We start from the raw sequence: 25,106 nt of genomic DNA, 5'->3' as shown, positions 1-25,106 counted from the left end.
AGTAACTTTGAGGACCCCCTAAGGGTCCCGGACCCACCGTTGAGGAAGACCCCGGCTGCTATACAGTATAAATACATGCTTGTACACACACTTCATACAGTGTTTGCACGTATAAACAACCTTCCTCTCTGATTCAATCTATGATAATCCTTTTATTCAGTTCTATGCTACAAATTACTCTCCTGTGTGTCTTGAAATTTGTACACAGCCTACACAGGGGTCCATTTGGTTCCGTTTGTACGTTCTTGTACGGTGAACATTGTGGTCCCAGAGATGTCGAATCATATCAAACTGTGGGGTCCTTGAAAGAATCACTCATTGCTTTCCTCTCTACCCGCCAACAGCAAGGAGGAACCTTGTCTCTGATAGAGTGTACTCTCATTGAAGAAGTGGACACCACTGATGAGGACTGTGAGTATCAACATTCCTTCACTCTACTCTGGAATTGCAGCAGCATTGATTTCGTCGACTAAAACGGTCCTATCTTTTTTAACAGAATTTTATTCAAAAGACTATGACTAAAAACTAAAAGAAATGTTTCTGTCAAAATCAACACTGAATTGCAGTGACATGCCGTTCATCCTCCACTATGAATTCAAAGTAAGCAAAGGATCACAACCTGGCAAGAAGCCATACCGGAGTATCAAGAGCCATGTCAACAAGAGCCAAAGCGTTATTGAACAAAACCTAAGCTTGTCGCCTGTGCTTTTATCGATTGTGTAATATACTGAATGCACTTTACATTTTGATTCACTACTACTTTTGTTTTTTTTGCGCTCTTTTTTTTAATTGTCTCGTCTTTTAAACTGCAAACAGTAGAGTGAAAGCCTGCACAAATAAGAGTTTCACCTGTTACAATAAGATTTGATTGATTGATTGATTGATTGATTGATTGATTGGGTCAGTCGGTTGGTCGGTCGGTCGATTGATTGATTGATTGAGATGTCATGTGTTCGTCATGTTGCAGTCAACGCAGCGGGCCAAGGCTTAAATCACCTGGAGTTTAAGATCGTAGTGGAGCCCCCTGATGGCCAGCGTTTTAGCGTGGTCCTTCTGGCTCCTTCACGGCAGGAGAAGGCTGCATGGACCAGTGATATCAGCCAGGTACACCTGTCTCTAATTAAAGCAGTTCTTCTGAAACCTTTTAATGGCAAGGACCACCCAAATGTACCCCCACCTCAAAGCTTTTGTTCCAGGGACCTCCTGTTGTCCTGTTGATTTGTTTTAAAAACATTCGAAATTATGCTAATATATTTTTTTTAGATCTGCTATTTTTGAATAGCCAATATATAAATGGGTAAAGTGCTTAAAACTATTGTGATGTTATGTTAACTACTTTAGCCGGGGACTAGACCCCCTGGATGAGTCGCAATGCAACACACTGTGAGCTTGTAGATCTGCTATTTGTATGCATTTCAAACATTTGAAAACTTGTGAAATGGACATTTTGCATAATGAGCACTTTCTACTTTTGGTACAATTTGGTACATTCACTTGTAACACAGTATTTCTACATTGCAGTACTGATACCTTTACTTAAGTATGAATATGACTCAGTGCTTTTTCCACCACTGCTCATGTGTGTGTGTAACTGTGTCCCTCTCTCTCTTGGTCGTGTGTCCAGTGTGTAGATAACATCCGCTGTAACGGCCTCATGACCAGCGTGTTCGAGGAGAACTCCAAAGTCACCGTCCCACAAATGATCAAGTAAGAACACTGGCACGAGGGTAGGACCAGTAATATAGTTTCTGTATGTACATATGTTTATGAATTTACAAGGGCTTGGCTGAGCCAAGCCCTCTAAATCTTCTTCCCAAAAGGACTTTCAAACTAGGAAGGGTATAGCCTGGTCAGCCTGCAATGACATGCATAAGATCTGGTCATCCCAGCTTAGTAAAAAGCTTAGTATAAAAAATATTTAGGACGACCGTCCTCCGAGACATGGACACTTTCAAAGGAAACGGCTTGATGGCACTTCAAATGAGAGCGCAAAATCTCTCTTATCTGGTAAGAATCTGAATGTGACGTTACCCTCCCTTACCTAAGGGCTGACTCTCGACTGCACACGGACGACGTGGACATCTGTTTCAGCAAGACTCTGAACTCCTGCAAGGTTCCGCAGATCCGCTATGCCAGCGTGCAGCGGCTCCTGGAGAGGCTGACGGATCTGCGCTTCCTGTCCATAGACTTCCTCAACACCTTCCTCCACACCTACAGGCCAGTGTTGATTTCTTCGACTAATAGCCATGACAACAATTGTTGACTATCTTTTTTCCACTGACGAAAACTGAATGGAAACTAAATGAAACTAAATGACTAAAAGTATGTTAGGGAGGGAGACAAGAGATCCAGTGTAAGTAAAAGACACGAGTCATTTTACACTTGGTTGCATGCTGAAAATTGCCGATCTACTGTACAAGCTCACAACGTGTCGCAGCACGACGCGTTGTGAGCTTGTAGATCTGCTATCATCTGCAAGCGTAAAATCAGCCATTACGACGGCATGAAGGCCCGCCAAAATACATTTTAGTCGACCAAATCAACTGTAGATTTAGTCGACTAAAATCTTATGATATTTAGTCTAACATGTGACTATGACTTAAACTAAAATCTAAATTTGCTGTCAAAAACCACACACCTACAGGCTCTTCACCACGGCCGCCGTGGTCATGGACAAGCTGGCCGACATCTACAGGAAGCCCTTCACCTCCATACCTGACAGGTAGCCGTGCACATGGCTTTCAAACCAAGGACCCCAAATAGGCTACAGTATATGCATTCTCTCCCTCTTGTCTCACATTCAACCATGAATGGTTTAAGTGGTTACACTTTCTCATTTGTTTACCATTTTATATATTTCTCCATCTTTGCATTCTCTCCCTCTTGTCTCACATTCAACCATGACTGTGTTCAGCCCATGGCTGTGTTCAGCTCATGGCTGTGTTCAGCTCATGGCTGTGTTCAGCTCATGGCTGTGTTCAGCTCATGGCTGTGTTCAGCTCATGGCTGTGTTCAGCTCATGGCTGTGTTCAGCTCATGGCTGTGTTCAGCAGCAGTGGTGGAAACTAACTAAGTACATTTACTCAAGTACTGTACTTAAGTACAATTTTGGGGTATTTGTACTTTACCTGAGTATTTCCAATTTCCCAATACTTTTACTTCTACTCCAATACATTCAAATATTGTACTTTTACTCCACTACATGTATTTGAAAACGTAAAGTTATAGTTACTTATTTTGATTATTATTACAAAACATACATTAACCACTTCAGACCTTATTCATTTTTTTAAATAGCAGATCTACATGCTCACAATGTGTTGCAATGCGACACGTTGTGAGCTTGTAGATCTGCTATTTTCACAAATGAAATGGGACAATCTGCATAAGGAGTACATTTAAGTACATTTTGAATTCCGGACTTTTACTTAACGTAACAGAGTATTTCTTATTTCTTATTTAAGTACTTTTTCCACCACTGGACTATTCAGCTCATAACTGCGTGAACAGCTCATCTGTCATTCAATGTCTCCTTTCCACGTCCGCCTTCTCTCTGTCTCTGCGTCCTTTCGTCGTTCCTGTTTGTGTCCTCCTTGGACGTCCTCCTCCTCTTCCTCCTGTGACGCCTGTCCCTCTCAGGGTGCAGTACCACTCATCAGACCGTCTGTCCATCACCTCCCTCTGTCCCGACTACAGCCTAAAGATCACACAACTTGCTCTCAACCAGTCCAAGTAAATATCACCACTTGTGTTGTTAAAACCTGCTCCATGTCCTGCTCTACCCGGACTACAAACTCTTGGGTCAGCAAGCGCTGACATTTCTAGTTTTTATACTTTGCACGTTGCGCTACGGTGTCCGGTCAGCGGCAGTGCAAACCCAGCGTGATTCCACCTAAATCTAACTACAGTTTTTAATCTGCTCATCAAGTTTAAAGGCATTAGCCATTTTTACTCCAAGGTTTGAGACCATGGGTATACCACGTAAGGTTGCAGTGGACCCAGGTCTAAGGGGGGAGCATTACATGCTGTTAAATCTAGTAACCTGATAAAGCAGAGTCTTGTTTGTTCTTTACTCCTCTCGGTCCTATATGCTCATCTCACACCTCGCAGGTCCTTGGAGCTGCTGTTTGCCACCAATCAGGGCGGGTGGGGAAGCGACTCCCTGAGCAACAAGTCCCCCAGGCCGTGCCGGAAGTTCTCCACCCCTCCCCCGCTGGTCATCCCCGGCTCGCGCACGTCCTCGCCCGTCCACTCCCGGAAGCACTCCCTCAGCTCTCCCGTGGGCTCCAAGCCGGCGTCGGCCTTGGACCTGTCCGCCACTCCCACCTCCTCCGCGGCCAACTCCCCCACCTCCACCCACTTCCCCACCTCTCCTCTCCTCTCCTCTCCTCCTCCCATCTCGCCCAGGGGGGGCGCGCCGTCCTGGTTCTCCTCCCCTTCCCCCACCTCCACCAAAGCCCCGTTGGACCTCAGCTATGCTCCAAGGTGAGAATAGTTTGGGATTTTTCATTTTGGTTTAGTTTTAGGTCGTTCCGTTTGTCATTTCTTTGTTAATTTGTTTCCAGAGCGGATTTGATAGTTTTTATTAGTTGTTATTATTTAGAAAACGAGTGACACCACAGACCGCAAGGTGCCATATGGTGGTCCCGACAGCTGGTGTACAGCTAAATAAATACATTAAGATTTCATATCATCCCAAAAGGCTTCTTTTATGTTAAATGTTAGTTTTTAAATGTTGTTGGTTTTGGTTAACTCTACTAACCCTTGCAGTACTCCTCCCCCCAGCTCCCCAGTAGAGCTGAGCCCCGGACCGCAGGAGGACATGTTCATCGGCGGAGAGCTGCCGCGCATCGACGCCTTCTGTGGGAAGCTGAGACGCAGCATCCGCAGGGGTACGGCCGGGACCCTTCGGTCACAGTTAACCTGCATCCAGACAGTCACGTCACGAAGATGCAAGATGCAGCTAAAAGCAGGCGTGCTATTGGGAAGCACCGCCCACGCTGCAAGTTGCAGTCGCGTGCAAGCTTCATTTTCCATCCACCAGCTGTTTAAAAACCAGGAAGTGACTCGTGCTCTTAGCTGCATCTTGCATCTTCGTGACTCGACTGTCTAGGAGTACCCATACACACCACTGGCTCTCAAACCTTTACATGTCTATGACCCCCAAGTTAATATGAAATTGGCCCGCGGACAGAAGAGAAGATTTGTTCATTTTATTTTTAACTCAAAATTATATAAGATGCAGATTTAGTTGACTAGAATCTTAGGTCAACTAAAAGTAGACCAAAACCAAAACATTTCAGATGACTAGAATTTTATTCAAAAGACTATGACTAAAACAAAACCAATATTTGCTATCAAAATTAATACTGCGTCTCTATCGGGTGTGAACCTTTTATTTGAGTGTCCAAAGCCATTACCTGCAATAGTGGTTTTGGAGTAAGTAATATTAACTGTGTTGGATTCATTAGATTCTAATGGATCTAATGTACCGGTAGTTAAATATTGATAAAACTCCCAGACAGACTTAACTACTTTCAACCTGTCATCACAATTCTGGGCATGTCATTATACGCAGAAATAAATAACTATAAATATATACATTTTTTTGAAAATTCTGTAACAGATCCAAGGTTTCAAGTGGTTAAATTATTAGATAATAATAATAATAATAATAATAATAATAATAATAAATAATTATAACTTAGATAACTGAAAAATATCATTTGGCCTTAGGGTGGCAGTAGAGCATAGGTCATATTTAGTTCGTTTTATAGAGCAGTGGTTCTCAACCAGTGGTCCTCAGGTGGTCCCCAGCTAAATGATGGAGAGTTGGTAACCCTTATTAGATCTCTAACTCTTGAGTGTAAAATAAAACCAAATGGACCCCTATGGTTCCATTTGGTTTCATTTTACACTCCCAAGAATTAAAGTATTGTTAAACATCTGCATTACATAATTTACAAGAATTCTACACAATTAGAGACTGTAGAAGAATTGTTATTTTGATCAACGTTTGCCTGTTGTCTCTCCTATGGTACCACATCAATACAGCAGAACCCTTTTTTCAATCAAGTCATTTGTGATCTGTCAAAATTAATTTGTTCCTGCTTTTATGTGATTTTTGCCAAATTTGAAATCAATTATTTTATTAGCAACAATAATACTATTCGGGACTTTTTTTGGCTTTCTTTGATGATTGTGTAATGTTCCTGCCAGCTGTCCTGGAGTCAGGCTTCATGCCTGAGTCACCGTCCACCATCAGTGAGTCAGGAGACATGTCCCCATGTCGCTCCCCCTCAACCCCCAGACATCTACGCTACAGGCAGGCAGGAGGTATGAACACACACACACACACACACACACACACACACACACACACACACACACACACACACACACACACACACACACACACACACACACACACACACACACACACACACGTTGTAGACCAGGGGCCTTCAACAGAGGGTCGGCTCCGGGACCCCTGGGTCCTCAGAGTTAGCCTGGCATTGGTCAGAATAATATCACTGCGTAGATATTTATCTGGAATCACAACTGAGCAGTGCCAGACCAAATCTGCCGAGGGCAATTTTGTATTTATTGCAATGGCAGATTCGTCTGGTTTCCAGGCTACTTCAGACAAATCTTTGTGTGATAGGATTGTTCTTATTCTTACATTAAACACTTGAACCCTAGGCGTCCCTATTCTGTGGAAGAACGTTGGCTGAAAATAGCACATCTACAAGCTCCCAACGCTTATGTAGATTTTGAGCTAGTTTGGTGCAAAGAGACAAAAAGAGCAAACCAAGTAGCCAAAGGTCAAGTTCAATTATTGGATTAATTTGTGTCACATTCTTTACATATTACTTAAACGCACAATGAAACTTTCCCCACAACATTCACTTCCTTCATTCATTGATGTATTAATTTATTCATTCATTCATTCATTCATTCACATGCACCTCTGTACCTCTGCAGGTACATCAGGTGACACCTCTCGCTGTACGATGTCACCAGCCTCGGCCTTTGCCATTGCCACAGCTGCAGCCGGACACAGCAGCACTTCCCCAGGCGAGTTGATTATGGAACGTCGTGACTAGACTAGTTTTGCTAATGAGGTTAAAGCGCCACTATGAACTATCTTTTAATGAATATAATATAATTTTGTCCAATCTGTACGGTAGTATGTTAAAGGAGAATTCCATGCTAGAATGCTTTCTTACCTTTCTTTGTAGTTGTTACGTCCCCACCAAAGAGGTCCAGGTGTTATTTTGTGCAAAAACTCCTTATTGGCTATTTCCCCTACCATAAGCCCTCAATGAATTGCATTGAGTTGAATGGGAATTGAATGGGGCTATGGGGTGTTATGCTAATTCGCTTATTTCCATCAAAATAAGTAGTAAAGTGTGCCGCTTGGGATAATATTTACATTATGAAGAGAGGATATATACAAAGGAATTATAATTTTGAGCGATGGAAATAAGTGAATTAGCACAACACCCCATAGCCCCATTCAATTCCCATTCAATTCAATGCAATTCATTTAGGGCTTATGGTAGGGGAAATAGCCAATAAGGAGCTTTTGCGCAAAATAACACCTGGACCTCTTTGGTGGGGACGTAACGACTACAAAGAAAGGTAAGAAAGCCTTTTAGTATGGAATTCTCCTTTAATAATGCAGTTAGGGATGGGACGATAACCGTTATTAACCGCTCATGCACAATTATCGTATCGCAGAGATTTTAATTAATTGTGAAATTGTCCTCCATACACTAGAGCAGAAGATTCAGTACACCCTCTATACTTGATAAAACGGACCTCCAGGTCTAGTAAGTCGCAGGCGTGTGCGCGAAACGAGCATGCGTGTGCTACACTTTCACGGGACCGCACCCACGTACGTAGTTACCCTCCCTTTTGATTTACATCAAAAGGGCTCAAACCCACAATTCAACATTTTGGTTTTAAGATGTTGATATTCATTTTGTATTCATCTTTAGGACACCAAATCACACCTTGGAAAGCATGAGTGTCTATTTCAAACAAAGTGTGTTTTTTGACATATTTTGACAGCAGGAATTGCCTGTCATAATTGGACTCCCCAGTATTAGTATGTATTAGGATGTTGATATTCATTCATCAGCCAACACTCCCCACTCACAGGTAGTACCCCCCCCCCCCCTCCCCAGAGAGGACGTATAGGGCCTTAGTCCTACTCCTCCTCCCAGCCAACACTCCCCACTGACAGGTAGTTAGTGCAGTTTTAAAAAAGCATGTGGGAATAAATGTTCTATTTTCTTTGTCTGTACAGGTTTCAGTAATTCTGACAAGGCCTGTGACAAAGAGTTCATGATTCGTAGAGCTGCCACCAACAGAGTTCTCAACGTTCTCCGACACTGGGTGTCCAAACACTCCCAGGTGACGTTTATACAACCATCTCGGTCATCCTAATCAAATAGTGCCTCAAACACCATTTGTGGGTCACGGTCATGGACAAATCTTCATAGGTCCCTTTATTTATTTATTTTTTCCTTTAAGAACCACTATCCTAAACTGTGTGTGTGTGTGTGTGTGTGTGTGTGTGTGTGTGTGTGTGTGTGTGTGTGTGTGTGTGTGTTCTCCAGGACTTTGACATGAACAGTGATCTGAAGATAGGGGTTTTGACTTTATTAGAGGATGTACTACGAGATCCAGACTTACTGCCACAGGAAAGGAAAGCTACAACCAACATACTAAGGTATGCTCGCACGCACGCACGCACGCACACACACACACACACACACACACACACACACACACACACACACACACACACACACACACACACACACACACACACACACACACACACACACACACACACAGTAACATATCATGTAGTCAAACCATTTAACACTGTTTATTTTGCTCTTTAGTGCCCTTTCTCATGAGGACCAAGACGATGCGCAACTGAAAATAGAAGACATATCACAAGTGGTTAGTATTGCAGGCTCTATTTTGATTTAATGGGACAAATACAGTAATGGACTCATAGACTGGGTGCCGTGCCACCCTAGGATGCCTTGATGCAAGTCCAGGGGTGCCTCAGAATACTTTGATAATCCATCAAGTGTCAGTTTAACCACTTAGACCCTCTATGCTTAGTAAAACTGACCTGAGTTAAACTGTACTTGATCTTCTTCAGCCTACAGTCTCCTCACCAAAAAGAACCGATCTACAAGCTCACAGAGCATCACAACGCATTAGTGGTTAAACGCCAAGTATAATAGTTATTTTCAACCTGTCTTAATGGAAACAAATATTGTCTCCAGTTTTCCTTGTGACATACTGTATCTTTGGGGGAATATTTAGATATTTGTGTGTGTGCATGTGTGGTGCGTGTGCGTGTCACAGGTGGAGACTCCTAGGGCAGAGTGTTTTGAATCTCTGTCGGCCATAGAGATAGCAGAACAGATCACCTTGTTGGATCACCTGGTGTTTAGAAGCATCCCCTATGAGTGAGTATAGTCACCTGGTTACTAATGCACACTTTACAACACACACAGTAGTAAAGAGCCGATGAAAGGCTCAACTCTTTTTTCTAGAACCTTAAAATAATTATAATTTAATTAATTTCACTATAAAAACCTAGCAAACACCTATAGAACTCAGTAGTAACCACCAGTACAATCTAGAGCAACAACCTATAGAGCGATTCCGTAGCGGTTTCATGGTCGCAGCCTACGTATTTCCTGTAGGCGGACTCGACATAGCTGCGGGGTTTAAACCCTCACCAGGCGCATCTCTTCTACTATAGTGAACGGCAGAGTGACTGATGTTTAGTCTGCCTCGAACGTTACTCTTTTATCTCCTTTTTACTAACACTAACATTACAAATATGCCCAGAACATCGTGATGAACCTGTGTAGTTTATGGCTGCTCCAACAGTAGTGGCAACATGAAAAAGAAAAAGAAAACGGAATGTCAAAATATCCACCGCCGTGGCTGAGACCAGAGCCATTGAGAGGAAGCAGTGAAAGGTCCTGAAAGATACATAACGCCAGTCTTACCCAATACCCAATCTTTCTGTTTTATGAACACAATGCTGCAGTACTTTATACCTTATACTTTAAATGCTTAGTATGAGGTATAAAATACAGCAGCCTTGTGTTCATAAAACAGAAAGATTGGGTATTGGGTAAGACTGACGTTATGTATCTTTCATGACCTTTCACTGCTTCGTCTCAACCATTACTCAATGGCTCTGGTCTCAGCCACCGCGGTGGATATTTTGACATTCCGTTTTCTTTTTCTTTTTTATGTTGCCACTACTGTTGGAGCAGCCATAAACTACACAGGTTCATCACGATGTTCTGGGCATATTTGTAATGTTAGTGTTAGTAAAAAGGAGGTAAAAGAGTAACGTTTGAGGCAGACTAAACATCAGTGACTCTGCCGTTCACTATAGTAGAAGAGGTGCGCCTGGTGAGGATTTAAACCCTGCAGCTATGTCGAGTCCGCCTACAGGAAATACGTAAGCTGCGACCATGAGACCCGCTACGGAATCGGTCTATATTCACTAGCAGCTGCCTGTTTTAGTCCTGTTTCTAGTTATATATTAGTAGCAGTAGCAGCATAGTAGTATTAGTATTAGTAATGAATATGTGGACATTTGACAGCTCAGACTAGGTTTACCATAATCTGATGTTATTCTATCCCAGAACGAGTGGTACAGGAACAGGTGAACATTTTCATAACTCCACCCCGAGTCCACCGCAGCTCAGAACGTGACCAGTGGGGGTTTTGTCTCGAAAATGATTAATATTATTTTTTGGTAGACATCTGTCAAATCTTACCACAGTGTTTTGTCCCGAATGTGCCGCCGTAGTGTTTACAAGGCGACTTTCATGAATTCACGGGTGAGACTTCCGGAAGTGCGCGTCTCACAGAAACACCGTGGATAGTTTTTAGTCATTATGAATGACGGATATCTAAAAGAAAGAAATATAAGCAATTTACCGCTCATGCTCTGCAGCTGCAGTGAACTCGGGATGGAGTTATGCCAATTTTTTTACCTATATCACTCGTTCTTGGATATAATAACATGAGATTACGGTAAGAAAGAAATCTAGTCCGGAATTGTCCTTTAATAGTCCTAAAATATTATCTACTGTATATACATACATTCATGAATCCACTTGCTGACCGGCTGAAAGTATTGGGCAATTGTTTTTATAGAGGTTTCTTGTGACCCTACCATTAACATCCTATGGCTGGCAAAATTGTCAAAAAAAATTCCTTTTGCTTTAAGTAGCATGTGACATGTAAAACTAGGGGGTTGTCATGATTCTGAATCCATTCCAAGGATTAGTTTTACAGAAAATACACTCCTTGGGCTAAAAACGGCCATAGACGTCATGACAAATGTGATGAGGTCAGCACATCTTGGGTGGCTATGGCTGCTTTTAGCCCAAGGAGTGTATTTTGTGCAAAACTAATGCTTGGAATGGATTCAGAATCATGAAAAACCCCTACTTTGACATGTCACATGCTACTTAAAGCAAAAGGAAATTTTGACATTTTTGCCAGCCATAGGATGTTAATGGTAGGGTCACAAGAAACCCCTATTAAAAAGATTGCCCAATACTAACAGCCAGTCAGCAAGTGGATTCATGAATGTATGTATATAGACAATATTTTAGGCCAATAAAAAAGACTATATACCAAATTTCCCACTTTAAACAAAAGAAGCCTGTCGGCTGCCGGACTATAACAGACAGTGTTGAACATGTGCTTTCTTGTAGGGAGTTCCTAGGACAGGGGTGGATGAAAGGGAACAAGACAGTGAGGACACCGTACATCATGAAGACCAGTCAGCACTTCAATGACGTGCGTTTTTTGAATTATAGCCTCTGAAATCAATGTATCCTTTAGTTCTCAAAGTGGGAAGTGGGAGCCCTTGGGGGGGCGGGGCTTCCAGGGGGTCCCCAGCAAAAGTAGTTAACCCTCTTATGACCCCCCCCTTGACGCTATTCAATAGCGTCAAGGGCCAATAGCGGCTATTGACGTAATGAATAAAAAAATCCCTCATTACCCTTGGAGTGAGTGTGAAAATGTAGTGGCCCTCTGGAGTGAGTGTGAAAATGTAGTGGCCCTCTGGAGTGAGTGTGGAAATGTAGTGGCCCTCTGGAGTGAGTGTGAAAATGTAGTGGCTCTCTGGAGTGAGTGTGAAAATGTAGTGGCCCTCTGGAGTGAGTGTGGAAATGTAGTGGCCCTCTGGAGTCAGTGTGGAAATGTAGTGGCCCTCTGGAGTCAGTGTGGAAATGTAGTGGCCCTCTCCATCGTCAAAGTTGCCGCCTTTGCCTGTAGATGAGCAACCTGGTGGCGTCTCAGATAATGAGCCAGGCCGACGTGGGGTCCCGGGCGGCCGCCATAGAGAAGTGGCTGGCGGTGGCCGACATCTGCCGCTGTCTCAACAACTACAACGGCGTGCTGGAGATAACGTCCGCCCTCAACCGCAGCGCCCTCTACAGGCTGAAGAAGACGTGGGCCAAAGTCTGCAAACAGGTTATTGGTCCTTGTATTATTAGTGTGTTGTGTTTTCTGAATATCAAATATTCACAGATATTTGATAAAAGAAACTTCAGCTTGTGTATGTTGCCTCCAGACCAAGGCTCTGATGGAAAGACTGTGTGTGTTGTGTGTTCTTCTCTGCCTCCAGACCAAGGCTCTGATGGAAAGACTACAGAAGATCGTGTCATCAGAAGGAAGATTCAAGAACCTGAGAGAAACTCTGAAAAAGTATGCATGTGTTGCCATTTACAATAACATAGAGCTGTGGTTCTCAAACCGCTTCATGTCAAGGACCCCCAAATTGCTAGGTATTTGTCCACGGACCCCCATCTGAAAAGGGTTTGTGCCAGGGACCCCCAGAAGAAAAGACACAAGATACTTTAAAGATGGAGTGCCACAATTTTTGTATTTTTCCAGTTTTTCATGTGTCTATGAGGTGACAGTACTTCATTAGACACCCTGGAGTTGTTTTTATGTGCAATGGTGTATTAACTTTGTATTTAGGGTTTCTTCCTGGAGGCTGAACCCTTGACAGTCAAATGGGCCAATGAAGTAAACAGTAATATAGTGACGCCACACTATCAGCCCCTCCCCTAACCCCTCCCCTTTATCATACAGCTACAGCTGTGGGTGCGGCTTCAGTTCAGGTGGATCACCACCCATCACCACCCACCAGGCAGACCAGACATACTTAATGAACTGGTGTGGACTGGTGTCCACATAAAAGCATGATTTTAACAAATATTGTACACTTTTTGGAAAAAGTTCTTCCCCCTTATATTGTATATATTATATATATATGTATTGAAAAAATGGTGGCACTCCATCTTTAAAGGACAACTTTGGGTTTTTTCAACCATGGTTCATGTTTTAGGTTATTAGAGAAAGTAAATGATGATAGTTATTATATTTATTTTTTCATTTGCTGCTTTCTTTCATTTTAGACAGGGGGGGGCGGGGCATTCAAACATGGGGCTAAATAAAATTATGGAGATTTATTATTTTATTATTTACTATAGTCCTAATAGACCCAAGAAAATTACTCGTGGGCACAAAAGATCACAGAATCTATTTAATGTGAAGGGGGAGGTGACAAACTGACATATTGAGCCTTCGACACACAAGGCTACTTACTACTACTACTTGTAGCACTATAGTAAATAATAATACAGAAATCACAGTAAGCGTATTTTAGTTGGGGCATTTCTGATACTTCCGTGACCGTGGAGAGCGAAGGTCTGGATTTACCATCTATAAAGGTTAGTTAAATGACAAATTGAGCCCCATTCCCCCTCACACATTCACACATTTTCACAAGTTGAAAACAAATTCAGACATTCTTCCGAAAGAATTTCATGAATAAAATAAATGTAATCAAAGAAATTCCCTAAATTAGGAAACAAATGTTTAATAAGTAGTGACAAACTTGCAGCGTGACACAAAGAGGAATAGATTAAAAATAATTTGCAAAACACATTTTTTTATATTACTCCTCCAGATTCTGTCCAAAAATCCCGCAAATCGTTACACAGTATGTCTATAGAGGGTCGCAGTCCCTCCCCCTTTCAGAACGACGAGTGGCCCAGGAAATGAATCGCAATGCATGTCAAGTGCTCAAGACGGATCTGTCCGATATTTCATATTACATTCCACCATTTCACAGTTTGCAGGATGTCCTTTCCTACTAGGCTGAGGAATATATCCTACCCTTTTCACATTGGCCTGTTATAGCGCCACCAACAGTTGGATTTTTGCAAAACACATTTTTGGAACAAAATGCCTCAAATCATCCAATTGCCATCAAAGGCGTATGAAGAAATGGCACCCTTTTCACATTGGCCTATTATAGCGCCACCAGGAGGACACAACCTGGCCTGGCCTGGTGGAGACCTGTGCCTCGAGGGGCACTTTTTCTAGTTAGACGTATTGTCCATCTTGTCCTCTTTGTCCAGCTGTAACCCTCAGTGTGTCTCAGCCCTTATAGACATATTGTCCTCTTTGTCCAGCTGTAACCCTCAGTGTGTCTCAGCCCTTATAGACATATTGTGCTCTTTGTCCAGCTGTAACCCTCAGTGTGTCTCAGCCCTTATAGACATATTGTGCTCTTTGTCCAGCTGTAACCCTCAGTGTGTCTCAGCCCTTATAGACATATTGTGCTCTTTGTCCAGCTGTAACCCTCAGTGTGTCTCAGCCCTTATAGACATATTGTGCTCTTTGTCCAGCTGTAACCCTCAGTGTGTGCCCTACCTGGGTATGTACCTCACCGACCTGGCCTTCATCGAGGAGGGAACGCCAAACTTCACAGAGGAGGGCCTGGTGAACTTCTCCAAGATGAGGATGGTACACAAACAAAGATGTTCACTAAACTTCCATACAATACACGGCACGTTCCTGTGCTTTGCAAGGTCTCCACAGTGTCACTGCTTTCAAATGCACCATGCACACGCACGCATGCACGCACACGCACACACACACACACACACACACACACGCGCACACACACACACACACACACACACACACACACACACACACACACACACACACACACAGGGCTTTATGTACTTTAGTTAATTGTCTTTATTATTTGATTTGTTTGTTTTTTAGATTTCTCATATAATCCGTGAGATTCGTCAGTTCCAGCAAGCAGCTTACAGGATAGAACATCAACCCAAGGTAAGGTTGCCACTTTTACTCCTTTGCACTTTTCTGATATGTGAAGTAGTGTTTCTCAAGGTGAGGTCTGAGGTCCCCCCAGGGGCCCTTTGATGGGGTCGCTAGCTATTAAAATTAATAAATGATATGGAGTTCCACAGGTTCCTGCAGGGGGGTTGAGTCCATGCGAACCTACGCCCCATTCCATTCATTCATTTCTTCATTCAATAAAATCCATTAAACTTTCTCAATGGTGTGTTCAATTCGACTAGTGAATGATTGTTGAGAGCCAAATGGACTCTTACAAGTCTCTATGTGAGTCTCTGAGTGTGTATGAACAGAACCAAATCCATGTGTGCATACATAGTATTTTACAATGTCGTCATGTGTGAGTCAGAAGAGGGTAGGATCCAAATGCAAGACGTCAAGAGCAGCTTCCTAATGTTCATTAAAGCACCAAAACAGGAAACACAAGTGGCACTAAGAGATGACATGTAATACACCGGGACGATGATGAATACACTTAGATGAAGCTAGGGCACAACTCTGGGAAAAGCAGGAAGATGTAACCTTTGCAAACTGCCAGAGAACACTGGGAACCGGGGTAGAAAATACAGGTACACCACTACACCTGAATACTTGCTAATGACAGGACTGGTGAGAAGAAACAGCAGAACAGAAACTAAGGAAAACAGGACACAGTAGCCAGTAGGACAAGACTACAAAATAAACGCAAACAAATGCAAAGCACTTAAACTAAGAAATACATTACTTAAAAATCTAAGGAACACATATAGTAAACACTATAACAAATATACAAGGAACAATAGAACAACAAACAACATGGAGACAGAACACTTTTTAAAGAAAAGTGATATACCTCAGCATCCCTATTCTATGGTAAAACACTCACAGAAAGTAGCAGATCTACAAGCTCTACATATAGAGTGAAAACAGAAAATACACTAGTAGCACTAACGGACTCCGCTCAAATGGGGTGGTTAATTATCATTCACCCTGCACGTTCCATGTTTTATGTAAAGTACTATAAGTAAAGTTCATTCTCATTAATTGCCACTAATGAATTAATTGCCAATTAATTCATTGTCATTTCAGGTGACTCAGTACCTGCTGGATAAGACGCTGGTGCTGGATGAAGACTCCCTGTATGAGCTGTCTCTGGAGATTGAACCACGGGTCCCCCCTGGATAGCAGACACACACGCACGCACGCACACGCACGCACACACACACACACACACACACACACACACACACACACACACACACACACATGCACAGGGGATATTACTATGCACAGTATCAAGCATCAACATATTTATTGTGCTTTGAATTCTCAGGGGGAAATGTGCCTTTTTTCAGATGAACATCTAATGTGTGTCTATTCAGGAAAGACACTGTGCTTTAATTGGAACAACTAAGAAAGTGTAAAAGTGTTATTTGTTCACCATAGAACTGTGACTGCACAGTCAGTCAGTGATCAAAACAACTGAGGCACTAGAGAACCAACCAGCTGCTGCTATCCTACTGAAAATACCTCGGTCTACATTTTCAATCTGACCTGAGATCAGATTTAAAAAATGTCTTCTATGTCAGTCGCTCTTCGATTTTTCAAAAATAGCAGACCTACAAGCTCATAACCCGCCACTCGGTGGCGCGCTATGAGCTTGTAGATCTGCTATTTTTAAATAGCTAAAGCATAACATAATGCTAACACCAAAACGGGTTCCTGCCCAGAATGGGTTAATAACAAATCAGTTTATTATTGTTTATTATTAAGTCACAAGTCGACTTACGGTATACAGTATGTCTGAATGATTCCCCCAGAAGCAAAGATTTGAGGTAAAAAAAAAAGAAGCATAATATTAAAACATTTACACATTTTCAAGAATAAAGAAAAACTAAACAAAAACAGATCTACAAGCTCATCGTGCGGCACGAAGGCACGACACACTAAAATGACAGCAGCTTTCCTGATTTTTAACGGGTTAATAGTATTATTATTATTATTCCCCCTTATATCTTACAAAACAAGCTGCCATCTGGTTTGTTGTTGATACTTACATTATATGACATGCAGGCATGGACTTTTATGGCTTGGCTTACGTTCATTATTAGAGTCGTTAACAATCGCCAAGATGGAAGTGTATTTTTTTAGTTAACTTCTGTGTCAATTTCATGCACAATATTGTCTTTTGTAAAATAGTATTTTTTTGTACTCAAAACATCCTAGATTTCAATAATGATATTTGTGCTTTTAAAGGGGAATTGGTTTCTGTCAAGATATAATACTACTTTGACTACAGCTGAATATATTTTATCTAAATGTGTGTGTAATAGTTCCCCATCAATGTGGTCTTTAAAACACACACACGCACGCACACACGCACGCACGCGCTCACGCGCTCGCACACACACACACACACACACACACACACACACACACACACAGTACACATTACAGTAATAGCAACATTGTAAATACTTTGCACAAATTATTTGTACTGAATTGTCTGAATGTTTGAACTATAGGTTTTTATAGTGTAAATTTACCATGTTTTCTCTGTTTTCTACAGATAACTGTTATCCACATCCTCAACTTTCACTGAGAAATCTATGTAGCTATAGTTTTATTAGATGTACTTCTTCCTTTTGGTACAATCCTGATGTCAGTTATCTTTGAAGTAAAAATGTGTTAATAATAGTATGTAATGCTTTTATACATAGTACAATCTACTGTGTATAAACACACACATTTCCCCACAAAATGTACAATTATCTACGGTCCAGAGTTATATATTAAAGCAATTTAAAGATGGAGTGCCACAATCTTTTTTCTGTTTTCCATGTGTCTATGAGGTGACAGTACTTCATTAAGATAGTAGATGAGATAGCCTCCAAACACAGTCCTCCTCAGGCATACAGCCGGTGGAACGGTCTCAGCCTGGTATTAAACGTAACATCAGTAAAAACTATTAGTCCAGGTGCAGATATGGTTTGACCCAAAACAAATTGCAACAAAAGGTTTCTCAATGGGTTCTTGTAGTATCAGGTGTACTTAAACAGTAAGACACCCTAAGGACGAGAAGCATCCGCCTGGGTGACAGCAGACTGCTGCATGGGCGAGCGCTGGCGTTTTGGCATGGGGGGTCAGATCAACATAATGGAATGAATTCTGTACTGGCCATATATGTTATGGAGCTTGTCTTGAGTGTACACGGTTTGATGAGGGATAGTTAGCATCTGAATTAGAATAGAATAAGAGTGTGTACAAATGGACCCGTATAAAGGGACTAATGCATGCCAACCTGGGGGTCCTTGAAATCTACTGTTCACTTTAATGACATATTAGCATAACAGAACAGCGCATAGCGCATATATATATATATATATATATATATTAAAAAAAACACAAAGGTCTCCACCTTTGCAGTCATTTTCCTCAGCCACTCTTTTCATGAGTGTCTGTTCCTTCTTAGAGATCTGCTTCACAGCCGTGTCTGTCCTGCTGCAGTTCAGTTGGTAATAATACAGTAGTTCTCTATTCTCCTGCTGGGTCTCACTGAACACATTCCTGTGCTCGGCTTCCTCTCCTACCTGAACGGAGGCAGCTTTCTTGAGGGAAGCGACCACGTCACCTATACCCCGTTCTTCTGTTCCACCGCCTGGAACTTGTTCTATGCCGTTTTTGTCATGTCTGCCAGTTCCCACCTGATGTGATGTGGGAGATCCGACTTCTCCAGATTGTGCTGAATGACTGATAGCTTGCATAACGTCGTCAGGGTAGGACTTAAGTCTAAGATGTACAGGTCATCGACCGTGTGGTAACCTCCAAAGATGATGATATGATCTCCCACCATGCAACAGCACATTCTAGACATCCATGCGCAAGGGCCTTTCCCCTTGGGCTCAACCTTCGTCCAACAGAAGGTCTCGGGGTTGAATCTCCACAGATCATTAAAGAACCGGCACAAGTGGTGGCCACCGAATACATAAAGCTCTCCCTTGTAGACGAATGCCGCATGACCCTTGTGTGCTGGTAAAACCTGTTTATGCGGCGTGTTCAGCCAGGTGTTGGTCTCTGTGTCAAACACTCTGATGTTATTGTTTTGCTCCTCGTCCCCTCGGCCCCCGAACACAAACATCTTTGTCCCGATGATGGTGGCAGAGTGATACAACGAAGCGGGTGGCGGAGTGCCTCTGGCGTTGAGGAAAGACCAGACCATCATGGTGGTGTCTAGCTTGTAGATGTCATTAGAGTGTCCAGTCAGCGTGTTGTGTCCTCCAAAGACGTACATGACCTTCCCCAGGACACAGGCCGAGTGGCCGCTCCTCTCCTCTGGAACGGTCCCGGAAATCTGGGGCATTGACCAGCCGTGGGTGTTGACGTCGAACGCGAAAAGGATGTTGCTCGTCCTGGAGTAAGTGATCCCGCCCCAGATGTAGGCGAAGTTGTCGATCAGCACGGCCGTGTGGCGCCAGCGCCACACAGGCTCTCCTCGTCCAGCGGCCGTCACCGCGGGCAACTTGGTCCAGCGCAGGGAAACTGTGTTGAAGATGTGGACGTCAATCTGACCCATGTAGGACATGGAGTTGCCGCTGCTGTCGCACCCTCCGAACGAGTACACCCTGTGCCCCACTGCCACCGCAGCATGGTTGAACCTCACCGGCCCTCCTTTCAGGTGTACCGTCCAGCACAACATCTCACATACCATGCATAGTAGAAGATCGTTCGGGTATCGCTCTGTAAAACAATGGAGCACCCCCACACACACCGTCTCACTTTATAATGTCGTGGCAGCAGGAACGTCACAGGAAACTCGGCCAATCTGTAAAGCCAATGCTTTGAAGGTTGGCCAATCAGGGAAGCCGATGCCTGTTGATTTCACTAACAATGGCGAATTGATCACCATAGATCACCCCCGGCACAGGCAGGCTCTGGAAAACCAGTTTCTCACTTTAGGGTCCGGGGACCACCAGAGGTCCAAATTGGCTTTGTGTAGCTTAATGGGTCTAGAGAACAAGTAAGTCAGTGCATTCAAGGTTCTGTAAATGCATTGTGAAAACAATACAGCAATGCATTGGTATTAAAATATGTATGTAGTATTATTAAAAGCATTTTAATACTTTACCTTGGGTGAAATGTTAACTGTGCAACAATGTTTGTTTAGGGCAGTTATGATGTAATGTTTTGCCAGCCAAGTCTATGGACTTTAATGTTTGTTTTAGGGCAGTAAATTACAACGTAAGATGCCATCTCGCTGATACAAATACATCTTGTAATACATTTATTTCATTCTTCACGGACATGAAAACTTGAACATGCCCCCAAAAATCTGGGCTGTTTGTCAACTTGATCAATTGACAAACAGCTGGACTGGAAGTAACGGTTTTATATATATTGTACACATGACATTTTTAGTAATTAACACAATGGTTGAAAGAGTTTTAAATGTTTATTTGTATTTATTGACACTGAAGTTGCATTGGTATGTCTGTCACCTGTCTCCCCTCTGCAGTGCTGGCACTCCTCTCTAGATTGGAGGGTGCCAAGTACTGTAGAGGAGGAGGGGTGTTTGTTCCTGTCTGTATTATGTTTAGTCTTGTTTATGTTAGGTTCTCTAAATGAATTGGACCTGTGAAATGGTTGAGTGTTTGTATATCTTATATTCCTTCAATGTATAATGTGGCAAGAAAAATATATTCCAATTACTTTTCGGTGCACTCACCATGGGGGGGGGGGGGGGGGGGGGGTGCACCCACCGCCGTTATAGGAACCTGACGCCTGTCGCCTGTGTTGATGGAATTCATCAACACAGTATAATCATTACTATTAATTTAATTCTGAGTGTACAAAATGTAATGGCCCCTATATTGTACACTCAAATGGACTTTCTAGGATGTTCTACTGTGCAAACATATAAATTGATGAGGTTAATTTATGCAAAGGATAGGCATAACCCATGTATCCAAATAGACAAAAACAAAAATGTTGAAAGGCAAAAATGATTAATGTGAAATCCCATCAACTTTTCACCATCTTGCGCTAGTGTCTCTTTTGGCCACTAGGTGGAAGCATTGAGGCACTGAACACACCAGGGTGCCGTACAGTCAGGCATTATTGGCCCTATGCATTCATTCACAATCAAAACAAGGACAACAAAACATTATATCTATGTACTATGTAGCCTACAGGTTGGAATAAAAATACATCAGAGGGGGGATAAAGAAGTGGGGCAATCATTCCCTCCTTTTGACCTTCACTTTCTGACTTTCAGACCTATTAAGCCATGCAGTGATTTGCTAGTTTTGAGGGAAGCATTCCACACCTGAGTGGCAGTGCTGTGGAAGGTGAATTTACATTTGTTCTAAATGTGGGTGGCATTATTAGCTACCTCTGTTCTTGTGGCTGTGAGGGAGTTGCTCTCGCGTCACCTGGTCAAGTAACTGGGTACTGAGGGCATGGAGGGCAGCAGATGTGACTCATGCCTTGGTTGCTTCCACACAGTGGAATCACGAAAATGCCCAAAACTGCTCTCTGCCCCTACTGAATTCTTCTCTGCTCCAGTCCTGCTGAATATGCACCAATTCCTGCAAAGTACAGTGTATGCTCTCAAGGTACAACTTTTACATTTATGTTAACCTTTGATTAACTCAAATTAGGAAGTGCTAATTTCATGTTGCTAATGTTAGCTATGTAGGCAGCTATGAAATGTTACAAAAACTAGTCTGCTATGTTGACTCTAGCTGTCCATCTTAAATGTGGAACTTTTCATGCATGAATTTCAGTGTTTTAAAATAATTTTCAAACATATAGCTAGCAAGCTATTAAGGCACAGTCTGCAGTCACAGCCCAGCTCCCAGCTGCTCTGAGAGCAGAATTCTAAAGCTGCCTTCAGAGCAGCAATTTATTAACATGGTTGTAATAATCATAGCATTTAAGCTGCCCTGAGAGCAGCATTAAAAAGCTGCCTTCAGAGCAGCAAATTAACATGGTTGTATCTTGTATGTATAGCATTTTAGCTGCCCTGAGAGCAGCATTCAAAAGCTGCCCCCAGAGCAGCAATTTAACATTGGTGTATATAGCATTTAAGCTGAGCGAATGGGGATAATCAAATAGTTCAGTATTTTATTATAAATTATTGGTAGGCTTACAGTTAAACTGCTTGGACATAATCACAGAGGTACATGTGTACATTAGGAACAGTAACATGTAGTTGGTATGAGATAATTAAGTTTCGTTTTTTTATTATAATGGTTTGCATTGGAGCGGATGGGGACTATTTCAGTATTTTATTATAAATTATTGGTAGGCTTACAGTTAAACTGCTTGGACATAATCACAGAGGTACATGTGTACATTAGGAACAGTAACATGTAGTTGGTATGAGATAATTAAGTTTTGTTTTTTTATTATAATGGTTTGCATTGGAGCGGATGGGGACTATTTCAGTATTTTATTATAAATTATTGGTACAGTTAAACAGCTTGTATTATTGTGTACATTAGGAACAATAACATAGATTTTTTATTATCATGTTATATTTGCATCGTCAGCCGATTGAGGAGTTTACCGCCCCTGCTGACGAGGCGCCCCAACCTGTAGGACTCACGGTATGGCACGCACGGCACACACACACACACACACACACACACACACACACACACACACACACACACACACACACACACACACACACACACACACACACACACACACACACACACACACACACACACACACACACACACACACACACACACACACACACACACACAGCAGTGGTGGCCGAACGGTTTGCGGAGCGGTCTTGATATCGGAAGGTCGCTAGTTCGTATCCCCGGACCGGCTGCACGTTAAAACTACCACCGCTGAAGTGCCCTTGGACAAGGCATTGAACCCCTACCATGAAATGTTCTATGAGCAGGGCCTGGCTGTAAACAAGTTCTTGAGCTTAGTCCAGTTACCCTGGGTAAACATAGTACCTTTCCTTTCCTTACACACACACACACATCTGTGCATTTGTAGGACTGGTAGATAGATACAGAAGCAGAAGAAAAACAACATTTAAAATGTGTTTTTATTATTATTTACTATTATTAAAAAACAATCAAAGATTTTAATTATTTTAGATATTTAAAGGGGAATGAAACACAAGGCTGATTTTGTAGTTTGTTTTCCACTGCCGTGCTGCATCACACTGACCTTTTAATTTGTTATAGTAGGCTATAGTGATGTAAACAACACAGCTTGCAGCTAATCAAAAATCACACCCGTATAGAAGTGAGTGTTGCAATTCCATGTGGGGGTGGGGGGCGATTCCGGCGAACCGCCCCGTGTCCGAAACGTTTGAGAAATGACAGTGTTACCGTGTGGGGGTCTCTCTACTGTACCCTCTACTGTACTGTACTGTACTGTCACTGTACTGTACTGGCACACCCGAAATCACCATATATACAGTTAAAATGTGCGTGTGTGTTTGTGTGTTTGTTAGGTTGCGCACAGGTGGTGAAAAACAACCATGCTGTTTTCGTGCTCAGACGCACCCAGCCACCCACCCACACACATAGCTCTGTAAGGGAGTCCACTAAAAAATTATAATGTCTGTTAGATTGTAGGTATGTCCTACTGTCTATCATGCTTGCACATTGGCATGCCCTTAATTGGCTCTCTGGACACACCTATAGAAATCTAACACACTCATTATCAATTTGTTTGGTGCAGCTGTGCTGTTTTTCTAGTCTGCCATGTTTTTAGTGTGCTAACCTGAACTGGAAAACAAACTGCAATATCAGCCTGGGGTTTCATGTCCCAGGTGCCCATTGTCTCATAATCCACCTATGTGTACTAGTCTAGATGGAAAGAGGGGTCCACGTGGATTTTTTTTTTTGCCACCTGGTTATTCTTATTCCTTGAAGTGTGTATTTTAAGATTCTGCCAGGTAACAGCTAGGCTCATTTTAACCCTTTATTACACATATCCTGAACCCACCAGACAAAATAGAATAGAGCACAACCTTTGAAGGAAACAACCTACAGAGACAAATCCAAGCATGCACATCTTGTAACTATTACAGCAAGGACACACACACACACACACACACACACACACACACGTACGCGCGCGCACACGCACACAAAACAAAGCCGAAAATGTTCAGACCACATATATTTCTGTTTTTGAGTGGTGCAACCACTCCAAGGAACAATGTTCGTGTTCACCTATGTGACTACCTATGTGACGTTAATGAGCACCAGTATGACTATGAGTACCAGTAGGGGCGCTGTTGTGCCAGAAACAGAGAGAGATAGACAGTGCTGCACTGTTGCCTGCTAATGAGAGAGAGAGAGAGAGAGAGGAGGGTGGGGGGGGGGGGGGGGGGGGGGAGTTGCAACACTCAGTTCACACGGGTGTGATTTCTTCCTAATACTTATGGTGGATTCTTCTTACCAACGGCCTTTTCTCAATCCTTGAAGGGTGTATTTTAAGATTCTGCCAGGCTGAAAAAAATGTCCCATAGGGTGAATTCTTAACCTTACAATATCTGTTCAATCAAAATGAAAAAAGAAAAGGGCAAATCTTATTAAGCATACAACATACAGAGACAAATAAACGCATTCTTCCATAGACTCAAGGACATTTAGCAGACGTTCTTAACCCAGAGGGATTTACAGTAATCAAGGTAAACATGAGATATTACATCAAATGTATAAAAATAGTAAACAAAGAACCAGTCTAAACTTTAATATTAAAAACGATAATATGTAATACTATGCCAGGTCTACAAATGAACCTGGCATCTGTCTACATAGTATGCAATCTAAATTACATTTTAGCCTTTGCATAAGCCTGCCAAGTTGTCAAGGCTATAGGGC

The 25,106-nt window shown here is 42.5% G+C and overlaps 2 protein-coding genes across 3 annotated transcripts in view; one reads left to right on the top strand and one right to left on the bottom strand.

Moving 5' to 3' along the window:
• rasgrf2a (Ras protein-specific guanine nucleotide-releasing factor 2a) overlaps positions 1-16,422 on the top strand; it is a gene marked incomplete at both ends in the record, with an annotated part of 35,970 nt that extends 19,548 nt beyond the window's left edge. Inside the window, 20 exons of one of the 2 annotated variants that reach the window (XM_083794294.1) lie at positions 345-411; positions 968-1,104; positions 1,625-1,707; positions 2,047-2,217; positions 2,645-2,722; positions 3,640-3,732; positions 4,111-4,485; positions 4,786-4,892; positions 6,220-6,336; positions 6,985-7,077; positions 8,315-8,421; positions 8,628-8,740; positions 8,919-8,979; positions 9,397-9,500; positions 11,787-11,871; positions 12,352-12,549; positions 12,704-12,783; positions 14,778-14,895; positions 15,163-15,231; positions 16,327-16,422. In XM_083794294.1, coding sequence (XP_083650420.1) covers positions 345-411; positions 968-1,104; positions 1,625-1,707; positions 2,047-2,217; positions 2,645-2,722; positions 3,640-3,732; positions 4,111-4,485; positions 4,786-4,892; positions 6,220-6,336; positions 6,985-7,077; positions 8,315-8,421; positions 8,628-8,740; positions 8,919-8,979; positions 9,397-9,500; positions 11,787-11,871; positions 12,352-12,549; positions 12,704-12,783; positions 14,778-14,895; positions 15,163-15,231; positions 16,327-16,422 — 2,352 coding nt within the window. Of the gene's footprint in view, positions 1-344; positions 412-967; positions 1,105-1,624; positions 1,708-2,046; positions 2,218-2,644; positions 2,723-3,639; positions 3,733-4,110; positions 4,486-4,785; positions 4,893-6,219; positions 6,337-6,984; positions 7,099-8,314; positions 8,422-8,627; positions 8,741-8,918; positions 8,980-9,396; positions 9,501-11,786; positions 11,872-12,351; positions 12,550-12,703; positions 12,784-14,777; positions 14,896-15,162; positions 15,232-16,326 lie in introns of both variants that reach the window. The other variant, XM_083794293.1, reaches the window with a different exon arrangement.
• A 2,485-nt stretch (positions 16,423-18,907) lies between these two features.
• LOC310878946 (kelch domain-containing protein 3-like) lies at positions 18,908-19,933 on the bottom strand (the record flags this gene model as incomplete). The annotated part of the gene is made up of 1 exon (XM_083793362.1): positions 18,908-19,933. One exon carries the CDS (start codon positions 19,931-19,933, stop codon positions 18,908-18,910), a length of 1,026 nt encoding a protein of 341 aa, XP_083649488.1.
• Between the last annotated feature and the right edge of the window lie 5,173 nt (positions 19,934-25,106).

The sequence above is a fragment of the Protomyctophum parallelum genome (genome assembly GCF_964188405.1).
Source record: "Protomyctophum parallelum genome assembly, chromosome: 21".
Lineage (NCBI taxonomy): Eukaryota > Metazoa > Chordata > Actinopteri > Myctophiformes > Myctophidae > Protomyctophum > Protomyctophum parallelum.
This window is presented reverse-complemented; position numbering and strand designations above follow the sequence as displayed.